This window comes from Silurus meridionalis, chromosome 6 (genome assembly GCF_014805685.1).
Source record: "Silurus meridionalis isolate SWU-2019-XX chromosome 6, ASM1480568v1, whole genome shotgun sequence".
Lineage (NCBI taxonomy): Eukaryota > Metazoa > Chordata > Actinopteri > Siluriformes > Siluridae > Silurus > Silurus meridionalis.
Window position 1 is genome coordinate 4579274 of NC_060889.1, and position 20263 is coordinate 4599536.

General features: G+C 41.8%; 1 protein-coding gene across 1 annotated transcript; it reads right to left on the minus strand.

The window, feature by feature from the left end:
* Positions 1-2073: 2073 nt before the first annotated feature.
* htr5ab (5-hydroxytryptamine (serotonin) receptor 5A, genome duplicate b) lies at positions 2074-18787 on the minus strand. Its single transcript, XM_046852436.1, has 3 exons — positions 18687-18787; positions 9057-10848; positions 2074-3617 (listed from the first exon to the last, which is right to left on the minus strand). The coding sequence occupies exons 2-3, from the start codon at positions 9762-9764 to the stop codon at positions 3285-3287; spliced, it is 1041 nt and encodes a 346-aa protein (XP_046708392.1). The 5' UTR covers positions 9765-10848; positions 18687-18787; the 3' UTR covers positions 2074-3284.
* Positions 18788-20263: the final 1476 nt, after the last annotated feature.

The window sequence follows — 20263 nt, forward strand, 5'->3', positions numbered from 1 at the left end:
TCACAGTGAAGTGAGATTTTTCCTGATGATGTGACTGTGAACTGGAGAGACGGAGAGATGGAGGGAGAAGAAAGAAAAGAGAAAAGATGACAGATTGTTGGAGAGAAAATGTAAAGTCAGGTCTGTACTCATTCTACAGATGTTCCAGGTGTTAATTGGTTTTAATGACACAAAAGATGTCAGTCTGCCTGTCTGTCTGTATGTCTATATATATATATATACACACAGCTGTTACTCAATAAAATATTGAATCGTGATTAATCTCGTGATCATCTTGCGGTAACTAAATCGCTCATTTTTATTTGTTATAAATGTACCTTGATTAAATACTTTCAAAGTTGAAAATATTTTAAACAATAAGGACAAATATTGATGCTTTATGCAAATGTATGTTTATTATTAGTGAAACCAAACTCAACATAGAGCATGAAGAGTAAATATTCTTGTAAATGTTTGAAAGTAATGATGGTGTTTTAAATGACGTAATCATCAGGAGACCAAACGGAACTTGTTTCCACACGGACGGTTTTAATTGGCGGATCTGTGCATCATGGCAGATTTTGGTGCTGATTTGAGACTTGGCGCATCAGTAAAACAGGTGTTTAGTGATGGAAAATTATATTTCGGTGAAGTTTATTATTTTATATATCTAAGTAAAGAAAATGACGTTTTGAATAAATGTGTTTATTTATATTTTTTATGAAAACAGAAATGCTCGCTGCATTAATCACGTGTTAATCAATTTTTGTGTTAAATTAGTTAAAATGGCTGTCTGTATGCTTATATTTCTATCTGTCTATATGTCTGTCTGCCTGCTTGTCTGTCAATATATCTGTTTGTCTGTCTGTCTGTCTGTCTGTCTGTCTGTCTGTCGATCCGTTTATATCAAGTCAAGTCAAGTTTATTTCTATTGCGATTTTCACAACAGAAATTGTCTCAAAGCAGCTTTACAGCATTTAACAGTAAAGGTGAATGATGTGTATTTATCCCTGATGAGCACCATGGCAACTGTGGTGAAGGAAAAAAACCCTGAGATGTTCTGAGGAAGAAACATTGAGAGGAACCAGACTCAAAAGGGGAACCCATCCTCATTTGGGTGACATCAAGAGTGTGATTATAGTCTTTAAACACTACAGAACACTGGAGAGTGAGAACTAACATGAGCATATATCAATCTATCTATATATCTATCTATCTATCTATCTATCTATCTATCTATCTATCTATCTATCTATCTATCTATATATAGATATATATAAAAATCTGTCCATCCATCTGTCTGTCTGTCTCTCAGATGAAGTATATCATGATGTAAATAAAAGACTGCTACTTTGATGTCTAACAGAAGGAATTGTAATCTTCCTCAGTGTAATTAGCTCGGTTTGTTATTTTGAAAACAATCGTGCGGATCATTCCTCGGATCAGAGAGCGGGAATTGCTCCGAGATTCTGAGACGTCTCTCAAATGAGTTCGGAATAAATTAGACGTGGATGAACACATTCCTACACGAGCCCACACCGTGAGGTGTTATTGAACTTTTGGGTTTCTATTGTTCATCAAATGTATCTGTTAATGTGTGTGATGATACACAAATAATCACACACACACACACACACACACACACACACACACACACACTGTCAGTGAGCAGCTGCTGATGTTCACGCTGTGCACAACGCTGTGATATCTGACTATTTTTATTCTCGTCTCGATGCAGAGCTCCGACTTTTTCATCACGAGGTGCAGCATGACTCCGTCCTCACCATGTCTGCGCTTTAAAGGCCAGAATTCCAAATCAGACATCAATCAATAACAGCTGCAATGAACATCAGGGTCTGAACCGAATCCCTGTAACTTCACCCTGGGATAAAGAGATAAATACATGTGTAGGAATAATCTCTCTTTTTATGGTGAGAGTGAGGGAATAAAAGAGAAAGAAAGAAAGAAAGAAAGAAAGAAAGAAAGAAAGAAAGAAAGAAAGAAAGAAGAGTGTCAGACTCATTATTTGAGTAGGTTGGAGAACATCCATGGATTTGAGAGGATCAGTAATCACAAAAACACAAGCAATCTGCTTTATCTCTCTTTATTTCTATATTTGGCACATGTTTCTCTCACTCATAGATCTGTGAGACAGTGTGAAGACTTCAGGGTTTAGTGGACTGAGAAAGCTTCAGGAACTGTGAGGAACTCTGAGGAACTGTGAGGAAATATATGGGATTTAAACTCATGACCTGCTGATACTAATCTCATACCATCCATTAGTACCTCAGTGTAATACATGTTCCCACATATGTCCAACAAACATCTCATTCTCAAAAGGAGAAAGTGAATCCAAAAATGTGAAGCAAAAAAAAAAAAAGAAAGACAAAAAGAAAGAAAAAAGCAACCATGACAAAAAAGATAAATAAATAATGGCTGAAAGTAGAAATGCTACACTTTATAACACACCAAAAAGGGGTCACATGATTACAATAAACCTGATTAGCCTGATTAGCATGTCCACCTCCTGGTGTTTGCATGCTATCTGGGTTCCTGAAGACATTCCTGTAAGTCAGTTAGCAACATTTATCGTTAGCATCATGCTACAAGCTGTTTGTACGTGACAGTCACTCACGTTTTTTTTCTCGAGGTGCCTTTTTTTTTTGCTGCTTCATCGAAATTAGCAAACAAACAGCAACATTATCAAAAATGTACAGATGGTAATAGGTAGCAAAAAACTGCATTGTAATGTCAGTTAGCATGTCACGCACTACTGGGTCATTAGCTAGCTAGGTCAGAAAGTCGGTTCCTGAAGTTTCTGTGTAGAGTAGGAATATTGTAAAACGTTTTATGTACATAGACGTAGCGCATCGAACCGCTGTCGGTTAGAATGAAGCACGTGGTATAATTGACTGAAAAATTTACGCGTCTGATGCTATAAAGATACAATTCATTTGTTCCCAGAGATTTCGTTTAATATACAAAAAAAAGAAAAAAAATGTTCTTGGCGATACGGAAAACCTCTGATAATGATTTCAGTTCATTCCAGTTGGAGAAAGAAACCACCGTTGTGCTTGTGTAGATGAAGATGGACACATGGTGGCATGTGTGTTTGTTCAGTTAGCATGACGTACGGCTACGTTTGCCTGTTAATGAGGATCCTGCCGTGGTTCTTCTTCCGACCATTACGTCAGATAGCACAAGGCTAATTGGTGGGCGTTCGCTTGCATTAACGCTGTAGAGCTTTCTGAAGGAGCCCATGTGGTCAGCTAGCATGATTCTGACTAGTGCTGGATGGTGGTTTGTCAGCGCTGCCTGCTAAAAAGGTTCCTGAAGGCGTTATTGTAGTTCTTGTTGAAGGCCGTGTAGATGAGGGGGTTGAAAAACGAGTTGGAGTATCCGAGCCAGAGGAAGACGCTCTTCCAGACTGGCGGGATGTCGCAGGAGCACAGAGGGATGATAAGTTCGGCTAGGAAGAAGGGGATCCAGCAGAGCACGAAGACGCCGATCAGGATTCCCACCATCAGCGCAGCGCGACGTTCCTTCTGCTCGCGCCACGTCTCGCCCTCGGGCTGGAATGACACAGCTGTATGACGGACGCTGAAAGCCATCTGAGGCTGTTCCGCTGCCTCCTTCACCTGAGGACCAAGAAACAGGAAAGTGAGTTACATCATAGTTTCTTCAGACCAAAGTTCATGTACGAAAAAACAAAACCACTGGGCTGAGATTAACCTGAGAGAAACAGTGTGAAGTGTAGCTAGTTAGCATTTATCTTTAGAGAAAGAAAGAAAGAAAGAAAGAAAGAAAGAAAGAAAGAAAGAAAGAAAGTGTAGCCAGCTAGTTAGTGTAGCTAGTTAAATAGTGTAGCTAGTTAGTTAGGTAGCTAGTTAATTGGTGTAACTAGCTAGTTAGTTAGTGTAGCTAGTTAATTAGTGTACCTAGCTACTTAGTTAGTGTAGCTCGTTAGTTAGTGCAGCTAGTTAGTTAATGTAGCTAGTTAGTTAGTTAGTGTAGCTAGTTAGTTAGTTAGTGTAGCTAGTTAGTTAGTGTAGCTAGTTAGTTAGTTAGTGTAGCTAGTTAATTAGTGTAGCTAGTTTCCTGGGCCACGGGTCCTGTGGGTACACTGCTAGCCTGCTAGCGTCAGAACTCGTGATTTTGTTACTAGCTAATAAACTCGTTTTCTCAATGCGGAATTTACCACTTTAACTAACGTTGTATTTACTGAACTACACAACTCATGATAGTCGCTAACAGAAGGTGTTGATGAATTTCTCCTTAGTTTGTATTTCAGCCGTAGCCAAGATGAGGGTGTAATTACTCATTGGAGCCCATCTGTTGCTTCGCACAAAGTATTGGCGCCTCTGCACTGTAGATCAATGGAAATGGATTACTATAAATGAATAAGTGTCCAAACCCAGCTGCATATTTTCTGTTGATCTTAATAAAGTTTCTGTAGATCCCTGCTTTCCACCTCACGCTGCTTTTTCACTCGTTCTCCTTCGTCCGTCTGATGTAAAATGACACTGAATTAGGATGATACCTTTTCATCATGTTTCATCACGAGGTAGGGGGATATGGCGTACAAAATGAAAATGACAGAAAACCAAGTTACTTTACCAAAAGGATTCCATCAGGATGAATACAGAGCTGTGTGTGTGTGAGTGTGTGTGTGTGTGTGTTTTAGGGAAATGTATGTGAAAATAACCCTGACAATATGATTGATGCATTAATCACACACACACACGCACACACACGTGTTCATGTTTATGCAATATGTCTTAATTGTTCACGTGTGTCACGTTTGTCGCCTTTGGTTACATTCTAAAATAGGAACAGGTACATTTTTGTATATAAGCTCATTACACACCTCTCGCTGGCCTGAATTACCCACGAGACGGAGATTAGTGCTGCAGAGGAAAATGAAAAAGCACAAGAAAAGATATCAGGTGGAATAAACAGAGACGGTGAAAGAGAGAGAGAGAGAGAGAGAGAGAGAAACAAGACGAATCGGATGGAGATGTAAATTAGAAAGAAGATGCAATTTGTTTGCCTTGTGCTTAATGGAAAGACATTTTCTATTCATCAACATAAAAACATACAAAGAACGAGGGAATAAATAAAATATTAATCTAAAATATTTCCCTGAAGAGGGAGAAGGAAAGGAAGGAAAAGGATGGGAAGAAAAAGAAAGAAAGAAAAAAAGACAATGAAATTGCGGATGAAGGGATGAGCATGAAAGGAGTGAAGGAAAAATGATTATTCTGAGAAGGATAGAATGAAAGAAACAGATGAGCAGGTGAGGAAGGAAGGAAAGAAAGGCATGGATGGAGAAGGAGAGAGAGGAAGAAATAGAGTGACGGAAAGGGAGAAAGACAAATAGAATAGAACGAAAAGGAAAAGGGGTTGACTGTGAGAAAGTGAGGAAAAAAGGAGTTTGAGTAGGAGAGAGAGAGAGAGAGAGAGAAGAAAGAAAGAAAGAAAGAAAGAAAGAAAGAAAGAAAGAAAGAAAAACAAAAATGAAAAAGAAATGTATACAAATAGGAAAGAAAGAAAAGATAAAATAGAAGGAAAGAAAGTGATGATGGAGAGAGGGGCTGTCAGGGAAGGATTGAAAAGGATAGACAGAAAATAAAAACAAAAGAGAAAAAGACAATGAAATGCAGAAGAAGGAATGAGGATGAAAGGAGAGAAGGAAAAATTATTAATTTGAGAAGGATATAATTAAAGAAAGGGATGGACAGGCAAAGAAAGAAGAAAATAAATTAAATTTATGGGCAGAATCAGACACCAGAAAAGGAAGTGATGATGGAGAGAGAGAGAGAGAGAGAGAGAGAGAGAGAGATGGAGAGAAAGAGTGGAGAGAAATGACAGAGGAATGGATAAAGTAGGAGAAGGAATGAGATAGGGAGCAAGAGGAGAAAGAAAAGTAAAGAAAGTGGTGAACAGTAAAAGTGAGAGGCCAAAAAAGAAAAGAAAGAGGAAAGAACGAAGGAAAGGGAGCAATAGAAGGAAAAACTATTTACAAAATGGAAGAATGAATAAAAAAGAGAGCAAGAGTACGGCCATGCTGTAGATCGAGAACTGATGATAGAGGTGATGGAAGATGGACTGAGACACAGATAGACATAAAGAAAAAAAGAACGACGGATTGAGAGATCGGTGAGAAAAAGAGCAAGAAGTCGTCTGAGTGGACGCTAATCGCTAATTCAGGGAGGAAACCCGTCGACACGGCGGAGAGACGCTTTGATCCTCCATCGCATTTCCTCAGCGTGGAGCCGCTTTAACATCGGCGACTCGTTATTTCCACACGACGTGTGAAGACCCGCGAGAGCGCAAAATTATCCTCGTCTAGAAACAGAAAAAAAAAACGCCTTCCTGTAGAACGTTTTTTTGTCTCCGGTGAAGCCTCCTGCTGAAAATAATTGGCTTCTTCTTTCCGTTCGGCGGGCAATCAGGCGCTTTCCTTTCCTCCAGCGTGAGGGAAATAACGGCGAGATCCTTCTCACTGAGGCGCCGTCGTGGACGCGAGCGTGCCGGAGCCACGGGCTGCTAACAGCTCAAGACGTTCCTGAAATTCGCTTCCTAGCGAAACTTAACTTTCCTAATGAAAGTTCGCAGGTGCTAGCGTCGCTATAGTAACAGCTTGTTTACGCAGAGAGCGCCATGTTAAAGCATGAACAGCTTTTTGATCATTTGAACATCAGAACAGGAACAAACTTCAACCCTAAATGTAACTATTAGCAAAAAAAAGTTTAGCATTGGCTGCGGTGTGAGAGGAAAAACACATCAGGTTGATTTAACAACGAGCTGATTCTAGACGAGAGCAGCTTCGTTCCTCAGAGGAAAGTCAGTTCTCTGTGAGTTTCATCATGATTTCTTCAAAAACCAAAGCTCTTGAATGAAATCGAAACCAGTCAAGCTAGTTAGCGATTTATTTTTTCCTGGATCGAGGTTCCTGTGGGTACTTTGCTAGCATGCTAGCATTATAACTCCTGATTTAATGACTAGCTAATAAACTCCTCAACAGCAGCTTCATTCCTCAATATGGAATTTACCACTTTAACCAACACTGAATTTAGATGAAACAAGATGAAGGTGTAAATAGTCGATGAAACCCATCCGTTGCTTCTCACAAACTATTGGCACCCCGGTACTATATTTCAATGGACTACTATGGGAGCAGATACTATGTACAGTAGGTGCTGCCATTTCCAGACCCCTGCAGCAGGCTGGCATGTGTTCCCTCCTCACTGAATGAATGAATGAACATCCAAATCCAGGTCCATACGAGGTATCAAGAAGTTTCGAGACATTTTCCTGTCAGGTCCGATTGTACGAAATGCGTTCGGCTACCGGATCTTCTCCACTTTGGGACGAACATAAAACATTTCCAGACTCTACTGCGTCTTTGCGAAAATTATAAAAAAAAAAGTGGTGGCTCTGGCTTTGTGTGTGTGTGTATGTGTGTGTGTGTGTGTGTGTGTGTGTGTGTGTTTGTTTGCTATGTCCATACGCCCACCTAATCATCTAATGATGATTCAATCTGGCTAATATTCAGAGGACAAATAAACGAGACACTATTTGTAACAGTGCAAAGTGGCACTATAGAACAGGTCTATTTATAACTACTGTGTGTATATATATATATATATATATATATATATATATATATATATATATATATATATATATATATATATATGAGTGTGTGTGTGTGTGTGTGAGAAAGAGTGTGTGTTCCAGCAGCCTCCTATTCCGCTGCCCACTGAGAGCTGCCCGGGTTTGATCTCTGAACATTTCCTTTCTCCTCCCTCTCGTTTTTTTTTCGTCTGGCTCTATTCTGAATTACATTTCCTTGGCACACTATTGCGAGCATGATATTTCTTTTAAAATACTTTTTTATTGTATATGAGCTTTGAAAAACCAAAAGTAAGAAACGACTCAATAAACCGAGGGGGTGCGGGGTTCAAAAACCCCTAGGTTTTGGATTTTACTGATATCGATAACTAGGTTGGATCGTACTTGCCGATAGCTGTTTTTAAAATGGATACTGGATTTTAAAAATCAATAAATAAATAACATTACATTTAAAATAGTACTGAACTTTATTATAAAAAACATAAAACTTGAAAATGTGCTAAATTCCAAAATGGATAAAAAGGACACTTTAAATAACAAAAAACATCACGTTGCATCAGTGATTCTCCTCTAGAGGCCGCTCTCGTACTGTATGATGACAGCTGACCTTCTTAGCCACTCCAGCAACCTGGAAAAACTATTGGTATGGACTTAAGGCGATAGCTGATAATTTCAGCAATCAACTATTAATGCTGATGATTCGGTTAGATCTCTAATGTAAAAGCTATCTCAGATAAGCACTCTGTAAGTTGTGGTGAGCAAAAAAAGCACCTCGAAAAGCACATGGGTTCCACTACTGTTTGTTGAGATCAAGAATTTGATGCTGCATTGGGCATTTCTCAATATACTGTCTGGTTTTGGTGAAAGCTTGGAAAGTTCTCCAAATACTTTTGAGTGCAAAAACTGAAGAAGCACCTGGTAGACATCCGGCAGGTCTTGACTGATCGGCTAGCATTGAGGTGTCAGAGATATTGAAGCCATCCTCCCCCTTCATGAACCTGACATTCACTGGTGAATCTCAATTAGGAGTGTGTGTGTGTGTGTGTGTGTGTGTGTGTGTGTGTGTGTGTGTGTGTGTGTGTGTTGGGCTTTAAATCAGAATAAGGTACATAAGGTACAAACTAAATGCTAATTCTAGCCTTTCATGAGATTGTGTGTTTTTCTTGAATGCTAAATGAGAAATCCTAATAGGGAGTGAGAAAAAAAAGAAGAGAGAATGTGTGTGTGTGTGTGTGTTTTGTGGCTAAATTACTAGCGCAACCGTATCCCGAGGCTGATTGTGAACCTGTGTTTGAAACACCAATTATTTTAGTTTCAGATTTCTTTTTTTGCCGTTTCATTTGCATTAGTCATTAAATCCACACAGCGTTCGGGGATTTTTAATATATTTTTTATAACACAAATCTTCATTCGATATGTTTGTTTAAGTCTTTTCTTACCTCGATAATCTCCGCCATCGGCATGATGGTGTTGGTCTTGCGCGATCCGATGCGAAACTTGGCGGCCTTGTAGATCTTCCAGTAGACGAACAGAACAACGCAGAGGGGCAGATAAAAAGCGCCGAAGGTGGAGAATACCGTGTACGATGGTTCCTGGCTCACTTGGCACGTCAAATCCTCCTCGGAATATGTCTCTCCCCAGCCGAAGAGAGGCGACAGAGATATGACAGATGAGAGCAGCCACGTGAGTCCAATCATCACGTTCGAGATCCGTTTCCTGGTCTTGAGCGTATACTCTAGATGACGAGTGATGGACCAATAGCGGTCGAGTGCGATGGCGGTCACGTTCCAGATGCTGGCCGTGCAGCACAAAACGTCGCAAGAAATCCAAACCTGGCAAAGAGCTTTCCCGAGGATCCAACGGTGGCCATAAAGCTCTCGCACTAGGCTCAGAGGCATCACAAGCCCGGCCACCATCACATCTGAGATGGCCATCGAGGCCACCAAGTTGTGGGGGACACGGTGAAACGTTCGAACTCGCAAAATGGTCACCAACACGAGAAGGTTCCAGAGGAACGTCGCCACCACGAGCATTGCTAACAACGTGAGGGTGAGGACGCTGAACACAGAGAACGGCCGGTAAAGGTTCCCTGATTCTGGTCTGTTGGTCAAGTTTGATAAAACCGCAGTGATGTTGAGATGAGGCATGACGGCAGTTAGCGGATTTGCTCTACAAATCAGTCAGCCATGTTGAAGTGGATCAAGTCTCTGGAATTGCTGGAGATGTTTCTCCCAAGCATCGCTCTCGTTGTAGTTGACAAAAAATGAGCTGTTGGGGATTCATATTAGAAACTAAACTCACATTCAGTTTTAAATATTATATTTGGTGGAATTCTTAATGACCTTCAAACCACAGGGATGTTTCCGGTCAAATCATCAACGCCTCCCTCATCAATTAATTAATCATTCTTTATGCCCAGGACATTTGTGAGTAAGGTAGATAAGCGCTTGACATCCGCTGATTAGCATTGGAAATTATGCTAATGTAGACTCACATTTGATATTTGGCTCTAATTAGGTGCCAAGTCTCACTAGCATGCGGTCAAATCAGTAGACTTCTTATTAGCTTTGGAGTGTACATGGTTGAAAAGTGTCCACTGAATAAACAAACAGGTTATTTATCAGAATATTTTCCTTGCCACTCTCGCTAATCACCATATTAGCATGAGCGTCAATCAAGTACATGTGATCTATGGCTCAAAAATGGGTGGCTGAGGATGATTCACAAAAACAGAATCAGATGAAAGTTGACAAGAATGTCCCTTTGAGTTAACAGAAAAGAAGGTAGTGGATGCTGTTAACTTTTTGCTAACAATCTAGCTATCTTTGCTACATGCACATGATCTTATTGTAACTGGTCTTGGTTAGTCAGTAGGATTAGTGGGAATGATCTAGCGCTGCAGGGATTGAAGGAAAATTCCGAAGTGAATTTCCGTAGCTCGTGCTGGATTTTACTTTAATTAGCCGACGACGTTATTTTGATCTCAGGGATGTATTTAGATCAGATGAACTAGAGTTAGGAGTTCTTCTTGGTCACATGATGGATTGTTGTGTTGTTTACAAGCGACCGGTCGGTGTTAATGTGTCCTGCTTCCTTTTTGGCCACGGGGGTTTTTAAGATGCTTTCAAGCTGATTAAAAAGAGCAATCCCATTTCGTTTAGCCACGGCGGAAGCACAAAGTTTCAATCTTCCGGATCCAGTGGAGTTTATTGGTGGACAGAAAGTGGCATCCTGAAACAAAACAAAACAAACAAGTAAGAAAACAAAGTTGAATAACAAATCAAATAATCATTCGCTTCACTACAGCGCGGCCTGATGAAATTTTAAAAAACGTCTCAGGAGCCCAGAGGCGCTGCAGACTCGCGCTCTTGCCAGAAATACGCCGCAGTGTTCTGACATCACTGTCTGCTCGGAGCGCCAGTTCTCCACGAGCAAAACGCCACGATGCGTCCGAGGTAAAAAATATATCTATATACTGGAATAAAGAGCTTGGAGTTTGAGAAGATAAGCCCGTGGTCCTTCCTCTGTTTCTGTCCATCTCCATCTCGAGTCCTTTCCCGCAGCCATTCCTGAGACTTTCATGTGCAAATACCGAGCCTCAGAGACGCCTCGAAATCGGCGCCTTCCTCTGTCCAACCCGAGACTTTCTCACCACCTGAATGGACGTGTAGAGAACAATGGAGCAAGGGATCATCAAGCCTGCATTGACTTCTCTTCTTCAGAGAAGTGTGGGCGGGAAAAGGATTCACGCTATCACGCTGTGCTATTTATAAAGCGCCACATGCTCAAACCAGACTTTCAGCCTCTCGGGATTTTTAGAACGAAACAAAAAGGCAGGGCTGTTTTTTTTTCATGGCCCTGAAACAATATGCAAGAGATTACAGCTGTCACAAATAAGCTAATTATTCAATGTCTCCACTGTGTAATGATTAAATGAATGATGAATATTTGCTTTTTACACCTACTTCTACTGGCACCAGTTCGCACCATGTCCAGTTCTGGTCTAATCCGTCCTCGTGGCAGCGAACCGTGTCCCCTCGTTTCTTTTTTTCTAGTCTAAAAGACCTTGGACTCCACCACAGAGCTTCGGGATTTGGATGATGTTTTGGAAGGTGTGTTGATTCTCAGCTATGTTTGTTGAGGAGGAGGTGGTAGCCCAGTGGTTTCAATGCGGGACTTCTAATCGGAAGGTCATGAAAACTGTTCTAGAAATGTGTGCATGCAGTTTCTGCTATTCTTCACGCTTTGTGCTGTCAAATTCATCAAAACCTTCTAAAGGAAACATTGACCTGCTCAGCATCGGTGTTATGAAATCCTCACTCATGACTCATGAACATATCCCAGAGGCCACGGGTTGAGAAACATACACACTCCTGTTCCGGTGCCTCGCATGCAGGTGATGCTCACATAACCAAACACTCGCATGCAACAAAAAAGGGATAAAAAGTGAACGGGATTCCCACGCCGCCCTCTCATTAGCGTTCTGTTGCTGTTCCGACTTCATGGAACACAAGGTGATTTAACGAGTAGAGACGGATTATTGACCGGACCTCCTGAAGGACCTTCTGAAGGTCCGGTTCCCAGGCCATCTCTGATTGGCAACAGAGGCTCGACGTGTCTCGAGGACTAGAGGAAAGCAAATAGACGTGGAGGAGGGAGAAGAAGAACGACGAAGTGGAGTGAAGAACTGAGAGAGTTTTGTGTATCGATATTCAGGTGCCCTCTGAAGTGCATTAAGTTGGCGCAGTGTGAGGGAACAGAGCAGAGCGTTCGATCAATAAGGTGACAGCGCGAGCTCCGTGTTTCATCGAGCCGCTATTGATTACAGTGAGAACTCTGCTGGGAAATGCTTTCCTCTGTTTACTGGGGCACAAATGTATTCATCCAGCGTTCGCTGTGCTGCGGTGTGTCCGCGTGTTGCATGCTTTCACCCGTACAGCAAGCAGAATAATAGAATTAGCTTCCCCAGGGAGCGAACACGCAACAACGGACAGGCATTTGCAAGAAAATATATCTATCTTTGGACTTCTGAAGGAAATACAAACCGAACAGAGAGCACACTCGTTCCTGGACGTTCCTGCGCTCGAACTCTCGCTCACGCCACATGCCATCACCGCTTTCTAAATGATCGATGGATTTTTTTTTTTTTCCTAGTTTGCGATATTAAGAACAAAGAGAAAGGTTTGTGCATGCCTTAATCTCGTGGGGGTGAGGAAAACTGGTGAAAATACAATTATTCCTGCATGTGTTCTTATCAAACAATTCGTCAGGAACACCTACGAATGCCTTATACATTAAACATATGTGTCACGTCTCATCAAATCAGAGAATCCAGAGGCAATTTGTACTCTGGCTGTTTGAATGTAAATTTAAGATGAAACAATGGATACTTCCTGGTTCCTGATGCCACTCGGACACACAGCCGAGTCTCAGATTGTTCTTGATTCTGATTGGTCCGAATCAAGGAATTGGATTATATGTATGTGTATATACAGTACAGACCAAAAGTTTGGACACACCTTCTCATTCAAAGAGTTTTCTTTATTTTCATGACTATGAAAATTGTAGAGTCACACTGAAGGCATCAAGGGCTATTTGACCAAGAAGGAGAGTGATGGGGTGCTGCGCCAGATGACCTGGCCTCCACAGTCACCGGACCTGAACCCAATCGAGATGGTTTAGGGGTGAGCTGGACCGCAGAGTGAAGGCAAAAGGGCCAACAAGTGCCAAGCATCTCTCGGGGAACTCCTTCAAGACTGTTGGAAGACCATTTCAGGTGACTACCTCTTGAAGCTCATCAAGAGAATGCCAAGAGTGTGCAAAGCAGTAATCAAAGCAAAAGGTGGCTACTTTGAAGAACCTAGAATATGACATTTTTCAGTTGTTTCATACTTTTTTGTTATGTATATAATTCCATATATAATTCCACATGTGTTAATTCATAGTTTTGATGCCTTCAGTGTGAATCTACAATTTTCATAGTCATGAAAATAAAGAAAACTCTTTGAATGAGAAGGTGTGTCCAAACTTTTGGTCTGTACTGTATATAATAATAATAAACTGCATTAATAAAAAACGACAAACAATTTTAACCGAAGCGGCACTTAAAAACCGAGGTACGTTCCGAACTGTGAATTCTGTCTACCGTTACGCCGCTAATATTTATAGTATTCGAGTTCTGGACGGAAAAGTAAACCTCAAGATGATTCAGTTGTCAGAGGGAGAACGTTCCTGAGCAGGTTTCCTGGATGCCGAAGTGACAGTGAAAGCTTTGTCGAGTACTTGGTGAAGCGATCAACCTAGAGTCAAGCGGGACACCCTGGAGACATGTCTCACAATTCATACAGACCTGAGGTTATATATCTGAGAAATGAGAAACAGGAAGCGGAGCTTTAGGGAGAATCAGGTCTGGAGCGTCACGTCCCGTGGTTTCCAGACTGCAAGCATTCAATTACACAAATCTGAACCGTGGGATGTTCTGTAGGCCTGGTTCCTGTAGAATAAGTGTTGGTTATGTGTGTGTGTGTGTGTGTGTGTGTGTGTGTGTGTGTGTGTGAGTGTGTGTGTGAGTGAGTGTGAGAATTTGTGTTGTGGAAAAGAGGGAAAATGACCCTCATTCATGAAACTCATTTAATCTCTCACACGTCTCTTAGATTCTCTCGTTCTGTGTTATTATTATTATTTATATTTATCACTACTACACTCCATTCTTCTTTTTCTTTCTCTAAAAATAGCAACATGTCTTGGAAATGTTTAGCCTGTTTACTACAACGCCAGTCTGTGATTAAACCTGTTTACTGCAGTGCTAGTTTGTGGTTTTGCCCTCTTACAATAATGATACACCGTCTTTGATCCTTTTTACTGCAACGCTAATCTGGAAATTAGCCTGTTTGCTACAATGCTAGTCGGTGTTTTAGCCTGTTAACTACAACGCTAATCTGTGATTTAGCCTGTTTTCTACAATGTTAGTCTGTGTTTAATCCTGTTTGCTACAACGCTAATCGGTGTTTAATCCTGTTTGCTACAACGCTAATCGGTGTTTAATCCTGTTTGCTACAACGCTAATCGGTGTTTTAGCCTGTTTACTACAACGCTAGCTCAGGGTTTATAAGGTAAATGTAGTAGCCTGTTGATTATAATGGTAGTTATAAAGTGGGAAGTTGTTATCATGGTATGTTTGCAGGAATTTTCCGGTGAACCCTAGCACCCTCTTCGTGTACAGACACACACACAGCAGTTACGAAGGCGCTTTTCCACAGCATTTTGTCCTTAACGAGTTTGGACGTTTCCCCTCGGGAGGCGTAACACACTCCGGCGCTCTGTCACTTCCTTACTGCGGCCGCGAGAAGCAACAGACACAAAAAAGACGAGTGTTCAGACTGAATGACTTTGTACATTACAAAGAAATCTGTGTGCATAATACAAGGCAAGGCTCAGGGGTGTGTGTGTGTGTGTGTGTGTGTGTGTGTGTGTGTGTGGGCAGTGTATCATACACCGAGGTGTGTTTAACTTTTGGTCAGAGATACTGAGATACAAGATAAAGCCTGGGAGGAAGAGTGATAAAGCACGCAGAAATACACACACACACACACACACACACACACACACACACACACACACAGAGGCAGGCAGTGTTTATTCCATGCTCCACAAGTCCAACAGTACAATTAATAAGCTCCTTAGGGTAATCAGCTAATCCAGTTAACTCGCACAACTTCATAAGTTTCAGGAATTCAAGCACACACACACACACACACGCACACACATTCACACACACACACACACACACACACACACACACACATTCACATACACACACAGCAATAACAGCAGTTGTAGTGAAGGAGGTGTGGCCTGTGTGATTGTGAATTCTAGTGAAGGAGGCATGGCCTGTGTGAATGTAAATTCTAGTGAAGGAGGCGTGGCCTGTGTGAATTAATTCTAGTGAAGGAGGCGTGGCCTATGTGAGTGTGAATCCTAGTGAAGGAGGTGTGGCCTGTGTAAATGTGAATTCTGGTAAAGAAGGCATGGTTTGTGTGATTTTGAATTCTAGTGAAGGAGGCGTCGCCTGTGTGAATTCTAGTAAAGGAGGCGTGGCCTGTGTGAGTGTGAATTCTAGTGAAGGAGGCGTCGCCTGTGTGAATGTGAATTCTAGTGAAGGGGGCGTGGCCTATGTGAGTGTAAAAAGAGTATGTGTGTAAAAGAGGTGTGGCTTGTAGGAACATCAGTCCTCATAAAGAGGTGTGGCCACAGTGCATGCCAGACCCAGTAAAGTGGGCGTGGCTATGTCTAAGGACAAAAACATACTCTTACATAAGTAACATAGTGCTTTTACCTCCCTGTGATCTGGTCTTCATCACCATCTTCTGCAAAATAAAACCCTAAAGGCATCAGAGTAGTACAAATTCCACACTCAAGGTCCTTACACACACCATGTACTCTACACACAAACACACACACACACACACACACACACACACACACACACACACACACTGACCAATGGATTTCAGCACCAGAGCCTTATTTGCCTCGTCGCATTCCTGCCGTTTTATTCAACACCGAAATAAAAGCATTACCATGGCGACGCCAGTTGTAGTTTATCCCTGTTATTAGGTGAGTGCAATCGCCAGGTGATGTCACTGAGCTCCTCTTTGGAGGACGTCAGCAAAAATTAACTGCCATACTTTTTTAGTGTGATGTCACAATTTCCTCTGCCCCAAAACCTTTTTAACCAGGAGTTCTGAAAAAGTGTTGAAATCTAAGATATCGACGGAGGTATTTACTTAAAGGACAAATATTCAAACCACCACGCAGAACCCACAAATGTCAATTCGAAAGGTCTACGGATTTTCAGCAAGACCTTTCGGACGGATTAATCGTGACGTCAGGGTCAAAAAAGAGTGCGTGAGATGGATATGTGTGAAGTTGGCCGGCCTTTGAAGACGTCTCTCTCTTTTTTTTCCCAAGTGCACAAAACAAAAGCATATGCGTTAGGAGTTGGCACTTCCCCAGAGAGGCGTCAGAGCGAAAGGACAAGAGTGGAATATTGGTGAGAGATGGAGCAAAGATGGAGAGAGTGACGAGCACCAGAGCTCCAGAGACGAGAGACAAGCCCAGAACAGTAAAACAAATGAGGTTATGTATAGGGGGGAGGGAGGGAGAAAGAAAAACTTCAAATGATGAGATATGCCACAAAGGGGAGTCGTCTGTCCATCAAGCGGTGAGGGAGGAAATTGGCAAAAAGGTCGTGTTCAACACAAAGCACAGTTTGAAAGAAGGAAAGAAAAAGATACTTCTACTACTACTTCCAACATCTACTCAGGAAAATCCATTCATTTTATTAATAAACAACTAATTAGCATCAAGCCTTCTATCTATTCCTTCAAAACCAAACACATTTATATATGTACAGGGCAGAAACTGTAATATGTTAATAATTTAACAAAACGAGCAATCTACAGTACCATACTGTATAAACTATACAGCATGTATGCACGTGGCAGCGGCCAGGCGCCGGTTCGCCAGTGGAGGGCGCAGCAAACGCTGCTACATTCGCTTGCAGTGATACGATTTTTCCGTACCTCTACCGTCATGGTAAGATCGTAAAAATCGTAACTCGATCTATCGTAACTCAGGGACCATCTGTATATATATATTTACATGGTGGTATCATAAAGTTTCGAGACTCACTCTGTTTACAAGAAAGTTCTTTATTTATCTATGTTTACACACGATCACTTTCAAAATAGTCCCCTTGCACAGCACCGTTCAAAACGGCGAGCTGATCATCATCTTCGTGAACCGGGAAGAGTGTAAAGTCCGCAGGAGCCAAATCTGGCGAGTAGGGTTTGGTGCGGAAAATAGATCCTGTTGTTTACGGGAAGAAACTCTCAGGTGCTCAAGTTCAGCGCTTCCTGTGACTGTGCGTGGATCCTTGTGCTGCCATTTAGTGGCAAAACTAGTCTCGAACCTTTTTCATGCCACCTCGTTTATGCCGAAGTTCTGGTCGGAAAGTTGTGAGTTCAAAACCCAGCACCACCAAACTGTCACTGATGGGCCCCTGAGTGAGGCCCCTAACCTGACCTGTATTTTTCTGGGCCAAAAGCAATTCGAAAAGTTGGTCTAATTGATCAAGGCAATAATACACACATATTTACATGAATTGGCGTTTGCTGATGCCTTTATCCAGAATAAGACGAGTTACTTCCTGTTTGAGCATTGATGCCACTGCTAAAAAAGCGTCAACGTTTCCATCCTGAAGTCAGTTAACCTCCTGACACTGGAGACTCCTTCCATAAATGTTACATAGATCACGTTTTTTCATTTCTTTCATATAAATATGTGGAATCCTACAGCGCTGTGGTTTGATCTGAAGATACGTATGAAATACATCTCAATATTATCATGTCTCTGCAATGCTCGTCCTGATGTGAATATCACTAACAGAACATGCCTGTGCTCGTACACTCTAGATTGGATGCCCTGGTTCTTTTACACACACACACACACACACACACTGCACACGACAACAGTTTGCCGTTTGCGCCTAGCTATCACCATATAAAATATCATTCACAACAACTTGACTGCAATCTTTTGAATTGGAATTTTAGAAAGTCTGATTAGTCCCTTCATCGTCTGATCGTGCTTTTCTGATTGGACATGGGAAAAGTCTGACCTGTTGTACCAGGAGCCTGAAATAGTCCCGAATATCTACAGTACATTTGCTTCTTTAATTGTTTTGAATATTAGTATTAAAATATTGCTTTCAGTGGGGATTTATAGAGCCGTTCATGCATCTCATGTGCATTTCTTTGAAATTACACACACTTACACACACACACACACACACACACTCACATGAATTCCTCTTCTGCTTTGAACACATCTTTATCCCCAATGTTCAACTTGACTTATAACCAGTTATTATTATTATTATTATAATCCTGATTTCCTGGTGAACAAATTGCACAAAGACAAAATCTAAGCGTGAAACTGATGCTCGACACACACTGTTATGTAAGAGTTGGAGTGGGCGTGGCCAATAAGATGAAAGCCTCACTTACCCACAATTCCAGCGATGGGATCTGCTTGTCGTTGCTGGAGCGAGTGCTGCGAGAGCTGCGAGAGTTGTGGACTGAGCGGAGTGTGTGAAGTGTGAGTGTACCTGCTGCTGGAGCTGCACTCGGATCAAACCAAGCGCACACACGTGGGAGGGGGGCGATACGGGAGGTGGGGTTATATAGGGGGGTAGTGATGATGTTTCTGACAGGATCGTACTGAGGAGGAGCAGGAGAGCGAAGAAAACTGCAGGATTTACATCACACTCACAGATATTACTGCATTATTGTGCTTTTTAGTGCATGAGTATTCCACACGAAGATGTGTGTGTGTGTGTGTGTGTGTGTGTGTGTGTGGAGTGTAGCAAAATTGTCGGTGCTTTCGAGGCACGTTAGAAGGAATTGCGATGTGACGTCATATGAGATGTGCTGGAATATTCATGAGCTGCCGTGAACTTTTTGAGTTTAAACACAGGCTGAAATTCCGTCTAAGAGAAGAGCAGATCTCTAATAGAGAACTGACCACACGCTCACGTGCCCAGAATAGAAATAAAACTGAAGAAATGGGATAGTGTAGTGTAGAATGGTATGGAATAGGACAGAATAAATAAAGATCGAATATAGAATCGAATCGGTTAGAATAGAATGGAGTGGAATAGAATAGAAAGAACTGGAAGAGAAAACAAAAGGCAGAATAGAATAAAGCTGAGAAAAATGAGAAATACAATATAATAGAACACAAAATGCTGCTTTGACTGTAATCGAACGGAGCGTTTTTATGCAAATGAACCTTATTGTTGCTGCTTTTGATGTTGAACATTTTACTATTAAACGTATTGAATCCGTCACACGTTCAGGGACACTTCAGTCTAAAGTGACCGACACTGTTACCATAGTAACCGAGCTGTGTTATGACGTCAAAATGGCCACCGAGAGCAGAGCAGCGATGGGACGTCAGAACCCCTGCACCGTATTTCATTCACTTATCGGTGAAACACAGGAAGTGAACACTTACCCGCTGCTCTCACGGCTTTTCCGCATCTTCAGGCTCTTGAAGCTGATTGGTCTCCTTCCTGCAGGAGGTATTTAGTTCTAAAATCTCATCAGCAGCAGCGACGATGCAGACGGAAAAAAATCGATCTTGAAAGCTTACATGCTGCGAAAGCTGCGAGATTTAGGGCAAGGTGTTGGCAAGGCGATATTTTATTTCCTCCGAGAAAATGAATTATGGTCCTCTGCACGCTGTAAGTGTAAGGCACCAGATGTCCTACAGGCCTGAGACTGAAATATCACCCCACCACCACTTTACAGCCCTGAGATTTTCCATCTTTTACCGCTTTAGTGGGGGAGGAGGTGCGACGTGTTCGGTGTCGTAGTGGAAGATTCTGATTTCAAATGAATTCTTCAGAATCAACAGCGTGGCCCCCGGTATCTTCATATCCATGTTGCTTGAAGCTCTTGCTTTAACCAAAGCAGATTTCAAGTTAGCAGGAATCCAACGTCAGCATTTTCCCGTCCTTTGATTGGACGTTATGAGATCGCGCTAGTCAGAGCTCACAACCCGCATCTGTAGCAAACTGCAC